The 11,070-nt window shown below is 51.4% G+C and overlaps 5 protein-coding genes across 5 annotated transcripts; 3 read left to right on the forward strand and 2 right to left on the reverse strand.

The window, feature by feature from the left end:
• EDD37DRAFT_507645 (uncharacterized protein) lies at positions 1 to 1,085 on the forward strand. Its single transcript, XM_062813571.1, has one exon. The coding sequence runs from the start codon at positions 194 to 196 to the stop codon at positions 950 to 952; it is 759 nt and encodes a 252-aa protein (XP_062668033.1). The 5' UTR covers positions 1 to 193; the 3' UTR covers positions 953 to 1,085.
• Positions 967 to 3,653, reverse strand: EDD37DRAFT_507979 (uncharacterized protein). The gene is made up of 2 exons (XM_062813576.1): positions 2,211 to 3,653; positions 967 to 2,090 (listed from the first exon to the last, which is right to left on the reverse strand). Exons 1-2 carry the CDS (start codon positions 3,554 to 3,556, stop codon positions 1,154 to 1,156), a joined length of 2,283 nt encoding a protein of 760 aa, XP_062668034.1. The 5' UTR covers positions 3,557 to 3,653; the 3' UTR covers positions 967 to 1,153.
• A 600-nt stretch (positions 3,654 to 4,253) lies between these two features.
• On the forward strand, positions 4,254 to 5,286 carry EDD37DRAFT_507990 (uncharacterized protein). The gene has a single exon (XM_062813577.1). The coding sequence runs from the start codon at positions 4,373 to 4,375 to the stop codon at positions 5,180 to 5,182; it is 810 nt and encodes a 269-aa protein (XP_062668035.1). The 5' UTR covers positions 4,254 to 4,372; the 3' UTR covers positions 5,183 to 5,286.
• A 2,103-nt stretch (positions 5,287 to 7,389) lies between these two features.
• EDD37DRAFT_508004 (uncharacterized protein) lies at positions 7,390 to 8,634 on the forward strand. Its single transcript, XM_062813579.1, has one exon. It carries the CDS (start codon positions 7,495 to 7,497, stop codon positions 8,611 to 8,613), a length of 1,119 nt encoding a protein of 372 aa, XP_062668036.1. The 5' UTR covers positions 7,390 to 7,494; the 3' UTR covers positions 8,614 to 8,634.
• Positions 8,635 to 9,411: 777 nt separating this feature from the next.
• EDD37DRAFT_508001 (transcription factor Opi1-domain-containing protein) lies at positions 9,412 to 11,062 on the reverse strand. The gene is made up of 2 exons (XM_062813578.1): positions 10,712 to 11,062; positions 9,412 to 10,657 (listed from the first exon to the last, which is right to left on the reverse strand). Exons 1-2 carry the CDS (start codon positions 10,926 to 10,928, stop codon positions 9,444 to 9,446), a joined length of 1,431 nt encoding a protein of 476 aa, XP_062668037.1. The 5' UTR covers positions 10,929 to 11,062; the 3' UTR covers positions 9,412 to 9,443.
• Positions 11,063 to 11,070: the final 8 nt, after the last annotated feature.

Genomic DNA, 11,070 nt, shown 5'->3' on the forward strand with positions numbered 1-11,070 from the left:
GAGCCTTGGCAGGCGGTGGGCAGCTGAAAGTGACTTTTACCGCCCAGTCCAGGGCCTGAACCGACTAGCCACGTTACGTTAACACTGGTCGACAAACGACCTCGGATCTTGCCCGTGCCTCCACAAATTCTGACGAGATTCTGGTGCCACTTGTGAAGTCAACTCGTCCTGCCGACCAACGAATCATATCAGTATGGCCGACAGGAATACTCCTTCTACCACTAACAACGACTCAACCCCTCCACGATGTGGAAAGTGCGGTAACACAGACAACCTCAAACGCTGTGCAAGATGTCAAACCACCCAGTACTGTTCTCGTGACTGCCAAAAGGGGGACTGGAAAGAGCACAAGAAAACATGCAGTGGGAATGCCGCTAGCAGAAATACCGGCGGCTCGGCGAGTACCGCTGGAAACACCACAAGCACGGGCACTCAGTCTGCACCCAAAGCATTGATTGCAAATCTTGAAACCCCCTTCACGGCTCTTCAAGAGAAGAAATGGCTGCACGGCCGTCCAGAGAAAGATGTGTACAAGCTGCTCATTGACGCTTGCCGCTTACGCCTCGATGATGACTACAAGTCCAGTGGCGACAACGCCAGCATCTACGGCGGGGCTTCCAATGGGTACGGCTATTTCAGAGGATTTCTGCGAAAGGCGGAGAACAAAACTGGTCTCTTGCCACCATGGTGGTCGCAAGAAAAAGCAGCCGAGTGTGTGAGACTGGGACAACAGCAAGGTTGGAGCGATCTCAATTGCGCGATTGAGAAGAGCGACATCATGGAGCATTACGGAGATGCAGAGATGCCAATGCAAATGAGGTTGTTCGTGGAGTCGATCTATGGATCCGGTCCTGGTGGTCAGAGCGGCGCTACCATGCTGCGACTCAAGGCTATGGCTGAGATTGGTTCGATGCATACCAGTACAATTGATATGAGCAGGGTCATGGGGTAAGAGAATGCTGTTGTATGCTTCAGAGAGTCGTGTATTAGACTTCTGGATAGGAATTTGTCTTTTGCTGTAGCAGGATGACCAGCTGCAATCATCACAGGGTCTTCGAGTCCAGCTCGAGAACCTGCTCGATTTATCTTCCTTATGGCTCGAGGAACACTCCTCACCGAGAATACCCTCCTAGCTAAGACATTGTCGGGCTTCTTACTCTTCCATCGATAATCTCGACCACCCATACTTCTTCCGCGGCGTAGGTCTCCTACTTCTGATGGTGCTTCCCTCGAGAGAAGTTAGTTCAAAGACATTCTTTTCCGGCTTCTCCTCGATCACGACAGGTTGCCCGAGAGCGCGCGCAGGCGCATCACCTGTGCTTAAATCTCGCATCGACTCGATCTCGGGCGACATGTTGGCTAGCGCAAGCAGACTCAAAAGATCATCCCATGCGTAACATCTCCACTTCCCTCGAGTGACTACCACCACATGGACTATAACCAGCAGTGCGTGTAGCCGGAGAACAGTGGCCGCAAGCCATTCCGTAGGGCGCTTCATTGCCCAGCCGTACCCATAACGCTCCAATTTCCAGTTCACCACTGTGTGCAGGTCTGTCCGGTTCTTCTTCTCTTCGATCCAGCTTGTCTGGCTGCTTTCCGGTATGATTTCAGCAGGTCCCCCGTTGAGACCCGCCAGGTTTTTGACTGCGCTGTAGCCTGGAGACTCCGTTTGATTGGCGCAGCCTTCGCACAGGAGGAACGTCAGGAAATCGTCGTTGGAACGGGCTAAGGCGTCCGAGAATTGCAAGGAGAGCACCGTGGCCACCGCATAGGGCCATAGATCGCCCCAACTCCCGTCAAACTGCGGCTGACCGTTCGTGAAATTGAGTGCCATTGGTAAAATTTCTGTTTCGATCACAGTATGCGAATTTGGTGACGAGGTAGGTGCATTGACAGCATTGGCAAATGCCATGTCGATGTCCAACGTAGTAGCGCGCTCAAAGAGGCTTGGAACGTCGACAACGTCGACCACAGGTAGTGGATTGTCTAAGATCGCGACGTTGTTGAGTTTGGGGTCTATTGACATATTGCTTGGTATCCAGTGAGCGAGAATGGTGCAAGGCATCAACCCAAGGGCAGTTTCCCCGTCGCTATCCGCGCCAGGCAGCGAAAGTCAGCTTGAACTCTGAGCAGGAAGGTTCAACTCGCAAGTATTGGGGCGCCGGAGTATGACTCTGGCAGGAAACAAATGCATTCAGCAGTGTACTCACCTTACATTGGCGAGGTTGATGTGCGCATTGAAAAAATCCATGGTGACCAAAGCACCCAGTGTTGGTCTACCTGCTGCCGTGGAGAGATTATGGAAATTGACAAACATTTTGGATCGCACGTGTTGACGATGAAAGGTGGCATTGACCTCTTGTCTTATCTCACGGGTATAGTTCTCGCCGGGCTTGACTCGCAGTTGATCCGTGGGGTAAGTAGCCTCAAAGGTATCCAGATCATTGATATTGACGGCAGGACCACACTCAGTCTGTACGATTGGGCGCATCATGGGACGGTCGTATTCGCCGGAAAGAGTGAATTTAGGTCTGCCATAGCGGTCCCCAATGTGCGTCCCTTGACCATTCCTCTGAGCGAAAGTCCATATGTCTCCTAATGTACGCGCAATATGGGTCCCTGGCGCCGACGCAGCCGAATAGCCCGGTATCGTAGTGATGTTGGGCCCGCCTTTGATGCTGCCCGTGGTGTTGAAGGGGCTGCCTGCAATATAGCGTCCCACGAGAGTCGTAGTCATGGTGGTGATATTTGGCGAGGAGAATTGTACGAGATATTCGAGCGACCACTTTGCAATCTCGTTGATGCTTGCGTAAGGACAGCGCTCGATTAGGGGCGGATTTGAAAGTGCGCAACTGTAATTTTTGTCCACGATCCTCGTTGGCCAGATAGCCTCGTGGCTTGCGTTGATATAAGTAAAGCCGTTGAGGCCGGAAAAAGTGTCGTCGACAGTCCACCAGTCCAGCTGGGGCACGATTAGTATGGCGGAAGATGGCCCACTCAAAGCTTGCAGAACCATAGCGACCAAGATTCCTGCGGCGAACATATATCTTCTGGCATTGTTGCTTATGTCAAACGTTGCGTGCCAGAATCTGGGTTTGAATAATGCGCTGATCGAAGAGAGCTGGAAAGGATAGTCCAGAAAGCCAATAGGCAAGCCTTCAGAGGCACAGAGCTCATAACGAAGGTGCCAGACGGCCATGGCGGTCAACGAAGTACCCACGATGATGGCGTGCAGAGCAGCGACAAATTGAAATGCATTGAGATCGGTGTTGATGGCGGGCTTCGTGATGTCGGCAAAGTAAACCTGCAGCCCGCAGAGTGTCAGAACCGCGACAGTGTATGCAATTGAAGCCAAATGGCTCAACCATTCGACCCATGAAAGACCATTCCAGCGTTTCTGAATAACGACTTTGCGGCTAGCAGGCTCGGCGTAGAGGTTAGAGTGATCAGGCTGAGGCGAACTTTTCCTCACTGGAGGTTCGATTATGTTCTCCCAATCAGATGATATTGACCTGTACTGGGCCCTGTCGAGCATTCGCAGCTCCTGAGTCTCCATTCTGTGATGGTCTGCATGAGATGGACGATGGACCAACCTGCGGACTTATGTGGCAGGATCATTTTATGAAAGATTGTTGCACTGCACGGCAGAGTTCCCCTCTTCCGTCATGCTATGCATGTTTCAGCCGCCAGGCTGATCTGTATGCAATGTTGTGTCTCCGGATTGTCACTGGTCTTGGGGGGCCTGATTGCCCTAGTATACAAGCCCTTGAGTCCTACTACGAGCCACTAATGGCACGATGTAGTCCGCCACCACAGGGATGTTTTGTTCAAGCAACTTACCTGGTACCTTCCGAACATTCATGTGTGCAGCTGATGTCATTGCAAGAAATCTTGCAAAGGTACTGATGCAATGAGGCTGTACTACTGTAGGTGCACCAGGGAACAGCCTGAAGATAGACTCCAACCAGAGACACGATGTACTGGTGAACAAGGAGCTGGTTGAGGCGAGTACAGAAGGGCATCGCCCTCCAGCCGTTGAAGCTCTGGGAAGCGTTGATGGACAACCTATGTTGGAAAGGAATCCCAACATTGCTGCCGACTCACCAATATGACATGGAGAACAGAATCGATATGCTTTTGAAACACGATCTATCTTCCAGGTAAATTTTGGCAGTGGCCATGGCGTCTCCGACTACGGACTTACTCCATGACGTCGCCCTGGAATAAATGAGTGAGTAACACCAGAAGATTTATTGCATTCGATCATCATACTACAATTGTCACGCGAATACATTACTTAGCCGTCAATTCTATTGTAAAACCTTCAGATACTTCACTGGCCTAGCACGCCATCTGCTGCTATACTTCCACCATGCTACCCACGGCACCCACGCGACAAGCCCTCCGCCATCTCCGCCGCATTTGCTCGTCCGGCCAACTCGCCACGAGAACACACCCTCAACACTCTACATCCCAATCAATACAACCTATTCGCGGCGCAGCTGCTCGAATACGAGTCTGTCAGCAGAGATCAATCTCTACAACTCGCCGTAGCCTCCAAGAAGCTCATTCATCTTCATCCACGCGCTCAACTGGCGCCACTTCAAGCGCTGCCTCGATCCCTGATATAACGAACTTCTACACACTCTTCCCAAAAACGCTAACCAGCGGCCCTCCTCCGTCTGGCTCATTTCGCATACCGCTAGGTCCACTGAAGCGTGAGTTTCTCCAACTCCAGTCGCAACATCATCCGGACAAATACACGTCGCAGCCGACAGCGCATCAAAAATCCCTTGCGCTGTCATCGCTGCTAAACACCGCATACAAGACACTTTCGGATCCTCTGCTTCGTGCACGGTATCTTCTCCAACACAACTATGACGTGGACATCACGTCGGAGGACAATAGCACGCACCGCGACTTGACGGACCATGAGACCTTGATGGAAGTCATGGAGGCACAAGAAGCTATTGAAGAGGCCCAGACACAGGAGCACATAGATGCATTGAAAGAAGTCAACCACGCGAGAATAGAACAGACAGTTAAGCTGCTAGGAGACGCCTTCGAGAAGGGTGATGTCGAAGCTGCAAAGACCGAGTGTATTCGACTGAACTACTGGAATAGCTTACAACAAGGCTTGCACGAATGGGAACCGGGGAAAGAAGTACGATTGATCCATTGACGGGTTAATGTTCTTCTAAGCATGCGTACAGCACAAGATACCCATCTGCTATAATTTAGCTCAAAAGGAGAGCATGTTTGACAGTCTGCACGCCACTGCCTTTTCCATCAACATATCATAACCAATATCGATCTCGGAGAACACTCGCTCAAGCCGCAGCCTTGCCAGTGAAGCGCCAGTACTTCTGCACATGTCATACTGTCGATACTCAGACCTTTGAGCTTCCAAACCTCAAGCTGGATCCCCTTGGGAGCAAATCTGGCATACTCTTTCCGGCCGAAACTCTGCCAGTGGGCTTCTTTTCGGAAGTGACGTCTGGCAACATCTTCCACGCGAGTGGCTCGATCGATGCGCTCTTTACTGCTTTCTTTGAACCGTTTGCATCCTCCTGCTTCTGAATTTTAGAATGCTCTTCGATACGTTCAGCCTCGAATTTCGGCTCCTGGGCCAGAAGACTATTCCACTTGTCTTTCTGACTCTGTGGCCATGTCAGATTGACAGAAAACACTTCTCGGTCTGCATCCTCCAGCATTGGGCTTCGGCCCTGCTTGTTGTGTGCCAAAACGAGTCGATCCAGACCACGGAAGTTCTCGGTGTATCCCCAAGGCTTGAGTGTACTATCCTTCCGAGTGAAGAAGTTCACACCGAACTCTGTCCAAGTATGTTCATAATTCATTGAACGCATAAAGCAAATGTCGGACACAATGTTACACAGCCACTCCGGAATGTGAAGGACATTCTCCAGGGAAACTGTATGGCTCTCCTTGCTGCCAGCTGCACGACGTATCTTGATCTCCACCGTTCCGATGCCTCGTACGGAGACATGAGTCTGATCCGCCACTGTAAGTGCGTACGATTTGAAGGCATAGTACGTTTTGAAGGCAGCTCGATCGGTCGCGACATGGACGTTTGAGGCAGTTGAAAAGATCCAATCATAGCATTGTTTCTTTTGGGGTTTCTTGATCTGAGCACCATAGATGGTGCCACGTCGATCTGAATAGTAAGAGCTTGGCTGGATGATGGGAGGTGGCAAATTCCCCCGCGGATCGAAGCGGAATGACATTCTGTGAGAAGCTGTCCGAAAGAGATAAGAATCTGAAAATGCAAACGGTCGTACGACTCTTGACAACAAGAACAATACTATTGGTGATTCGGGTGAGGGCCTGAGTGAAGTCCGAGGCACTTGTACACGCAGAACAGTGATTGCGAAAGGAGCGGAATGCGAAGCCAAAAAAACCAAAATCGCCTTGCAGCAAAGCTCAGAGAAAGAGAAGGCCTGGAGAAGGGAAAGAAAGATTTCTCATTCCGGAATCACAGCAACATGGAAGACGATAAATGGTCCTGTCCGGGAAGGCACTGACGACAGATCATCTTAGGGAAGGTGTACACTGGCAAGACAGCCAGAGATCCTGTATGTGAGCGTTGCTACGAACGTGTCACCAGGGTGGTGACAGACACCTGTGTTGCTCTACATGATCTCTGCGAGTGACTCAAAAGGGGTCGACCTTTTGAAAACCTGGCTGAAGAGTTTTCTTGCCCGCAGACTTCTAACAAGCCAATATTGGCGGCGATCGGCCTTCTGGCACAGAGCAACAAGTCATTATTGATATCTTGATTCCCTCATAGAGCATCGGCGCTCTTCTTTCTACTTGGTATACCCACGTCAAGCATGTAACGCCTTCGATCGAAGCAGTCGCCGGCACGATGACAGCACCCGCAGTCTGGTTCCAGACAGCAAGTCGAAAGAAAGCGGATGCCTGAGTCGCGCCAGGCACGCAGTTTCTTTTTGACCTGCTCAGATACTCACAAACGATGCTATGGTGATTTTCTCTTGAGCAACAGGTGTGGCATCACTGGCCAAGTTAAGCAATGCGCTGATGTCATGTCGGCGTCGAGGTATAGCAAAAGCCATTCCTGATACAGCTTCAAAGATAAGGTGTGTACGTTTCTACTTTGGCGTAGTCTTGGATTTTCAAGGCACCTTGCTGGTGAACCAGAATATGGGTGCGGCATTTGGTTTCTTTCTATGGTACTCCCATTCGAAACACACCACAGTCGGCCATATCCATCCACTTCCGAAACTTTCGACCAAAGAATGGCCATCGAGCATACAAGGTTCGCCAGAGTAACGTGTTCGGTACGTATACCAGAGTTTGTACCGACCGTGCCGTGGAACGACGACTAGGTCCTCACGCAGTTTTTGGCACCGAGGACCTGTATGAATATTCACCAGGTAAGTGCTAAACATTAGCATTCTTCGGGCACCAGTATCATATTGAGGACCTTCAAAATCAACAGGTATAAGTACGCCCATGAAGTCCTTCCGTCAGATAACTCTTCATCTCACACTTGCATACCTGGAGTTCTCCATTCACACAGCACCCCGACAATACCATACCTCTCTGACGTCCACCTGTCCTATCACCCTTTTCTCCTTCGTTGTGTCTACATCCTCCTCTATCTCCAACACCTCATTCAACATGTCTTCCTACTCCAGCACCAGTAGCATCAGCACCCGCTCCGAGGACATCGGCGTCCTCTACGAAGATCCTGTATCGGAGTCTTCCAGCGCCATCGACATCCCAGCTGGCCCAAGCCGAAGGGATTCACTTGCATCGCTCTTCAACTTCTCTTGGGACACACCCGGCAACGACGAGCATGTCGACTTTCACGTCGACGACACCATCGCCAGGAGCACCAGAATCGAGATGCGTGCCGAGGACCCCACCCTGCGCATCGACAGCGAGGGTCTCCCTCTCGGCCGCCGTGGTACGCCTCCCGTATTGCCCATTTCCGACTTCGCATTGGCCTTGAACCAGGAGCGCATCGCCCAAGCAAATTGGGAGATCCGGGACGAATGGATCATGGAGCAAGCCCGGAACTGGGCCTACAGGCCTGAAACCCCGGTGCCCTCCCCGCCTTTATCATTCACAACGGCGTCCGATCTCTCCACGGCGACCACCCTGGCAACGTCTTCCGATTTCTCCAGGGTGACCACCCTAGTCAACTCACCCCCAATGCGGCCCGAGTCCCCTCCCGTCCCAACGACACAAGGCAGGGTGGAGTGGCCGGAATACTCCCCAGCGTCCAGTGTGCCTCCCTCGCCAGTCTGGATACCAGCCGAAGATCCTTTTGACTCGCCACCCTGGAATCAATTCAGCTGGCTCGTTACGGAGCGATTGGTCAGCGTTTTGGACCGGTCTATACCAGAAGACCAACTAGACTACCGACAAGGACAGTTGAGAAGGGCGTTACGCGCTCAGGCCCCAAGCCCACCCCCAGCACCAGCTCCGCGAGCCTCTGGTCCAACGTCGATTCCGATCGTCGCTGAGCCAGAAAGACCCGCCAGGCCTACCGACCAAACGCTCAGCCCCCAATTGCTGTCAAGACACTCGGTCATGTACGGCAGGATCATGGATCGAATCCGCTAGCGCCGAGTAAAGGCCTGTGACAAAGTGGCCACACAACAGGAATTAGTACAAGCTGTACACCATACATGTTTCTCGACACCTGAAAGAAATCAGGCCAGATATGGACATGGCTAAGGTGTTCTGTTCAAATACAGGAAAGCACTGCAACGTCTGAGCGGGACTTTTGCTATTTGGACTACGTCCTGGAAGATACCCCATTTGCATTTTAGGCCCAGTGTTGATTTTTAGAGGCAGGGCATGTACAACATGCTTGGTTTGAATATATTTGCAAAGTATGGAAATGCGACGGAAAGACGTCCGTTCAGAGTTCACATGCTGCGGGCAGTGATCAGGTACATGAATTAAAGTAGATGGAGCTGCCTGATAAGTCGAATCTGACACCAGAGTCCAGACTCGATGTACGAATACATTATCTTTCGTATGGAACAACTTTCACAGTTTTGCTCTTCTCTTCTTATGTCTTCTCTTCTTACACTCGGCCTTGCACAGAATAAACAATCTTGAATTTTCAATCAATGCGTCTTTGCAAAGGTAAGATACACTAGAACAGTACGTCTTTTCACACAACACTTTTGAGATGTCTTGCTTTTCCAACATCAACAAAACCGCCAGCATGATAGTCTTGCAGTTGCAGATCGTGAAACGCAAACGCGCATACTGTAGCTTTTCTTCGCCACAACACAAAGTCCGAAAATGGCGCCGTTGCTGTGAGATCCCTTCAGTAAGACAAGCCAGACATGATCCTCGTAGAACTCCCGAGCTATGAACCCCAAGGCAATGCAGGAGAAAAAGAAAATCGTGCCCGAAACAACATTTTCTCCGTGATAATGTTACATTTGCATCTGCACATCGCCTTCCCCTCGGTCCGGCTCACTAGGTGCGAGGGTCTCACTGCGCACCCGCGTTCGATCGAGCTCCATCTTGTCATCTTTCAACATGAACTGTCCGGGATGTTGTTGTTGTTGCTGCTGTTGACCTTCCGGTCTCTTTCCGAGCCGTTCACACCACCCTTCGGCACTGACAAGTGTATCATTGACCACGCGGCTCACCTGCGTCATCATGTCCAGACCTTCTTGCGCAAGCACCATGACTCGCCTTCCACTTTTGGCTGCTTCGGAATTACCTTCAGCGTTGTGTGCCGACGCATCATAATTGATGTTGGCCATAGTGAAACGTTGAGGTAAACTGGTCAAATGGCGATGCACGAGGTCGCGGGCATTCTGAGGTAGTGCGCCGCCAGCATAGTTTGAGACAATGCCGACGACATGTTTGAGGGTTTGGAGTACATCAGCCCTGAGGGCGGCGATGCGGGCTAACAACGCAGCCTGTCGTTGTTCTTCTCGACTCTGGGTCATGCTGGCGACAGACATGGGCGAAGCCTGTTCGCCTGGCGTGACACCTTCATCCCATCGTTCCAATAGAGTCCGAAGGTTCTGAATTGCTTCGTCAAGATGGCTGTTAGCCCATCGCAGCCAGCTCAGACAATACCTTAGACTTCGGATTGACTCATCGCTCATAGCAATGCCGAGGCCACTGGTGGAAATCACGAGTTGCTGGCGCCAGTTCGGTGGCGGTTGGCGTTCTCGATTCTGTAGCGCGATTTGTGTTTCGGAGTAGGGAGGCGAACGGTCACCCGCACTGTAGGCCGGGAGAGTTTCGGTGTATGCCTCGGAACTCGATCGGCGAACACCATTCAAAGCTGCATCGTTATAGCCTTTCTCGACATCCGGCGTCCGTGCCGGACTTGTAGCAGATACACTGTCGCGTTTTGGTTGTAAGACCCATCTCAGACCGCCCTCGACTCCGGAAATCCTAGCGACTGTGCCCGCAATAGGCAGACCGACATATCTCTCGGTCCATTCGGCGCCTGGGATGTATGATTGAGTGGTTTTATAAGCCGAGAGAGAGCCGTTTATTAGGCTTCCGGCGAGGGGATATTGACTGGTGATGAGCCTCAAAAGAGGTTCGGGTTGGTTGGAGTCATAGGTCGTCTGGGTTTGGAAGAGTGTTGGTGGAGGTTGTGATTGTCTAGGAGAATGGTATTCTGATATCACATGTCAGTCACAATTACTTTGAAATTTGTGCGGCCCGAACATACTTTGGTGTAGGCTATTGAGAGTCTCTGCCGCCTCCATATCTTCTGCAGACATGCCTGACAGTACGCTGGCAGCTCTTGTTGAGCGCTCATCGGACCTCCTCATGTCTGTGTCGATCGAGGTTCGCTTGTGAGTTTCGGTGGAAGAGCGGTATGCGGACAACGGAGGTGAGAAGGGCGGAGGTACAGCGTAAGGAGGATTCGGCGCGTGCGAGTCCATTATGAGGTGAGCTGTGTTGTTGGTCGAGGGTATATATTCGGTTTAGACCGGGGTGAATGTGCGGTAGCCAGTCAATTGTGGTGGAGGGAGTGAATACAAGACGTGACCGCACAAGCCTCTACATGTCGCAGAAATGTCGCAA

This window comes from Exophiala viscosa (assembly GCF_022695815.1).
Source record: "Exophiala viscosa unplaced genomic scaffold EDD37scaffold_9, whole genome shotgun sequence".
Taxonomy (NCBI): domain Eukaryota; kingdom Fungi; phylum Ascomycota; class Eurotiomycetes; order Chaetothyriales; family Herpotrichiellaceae; genus Exophiala; species Exophiala viscosa.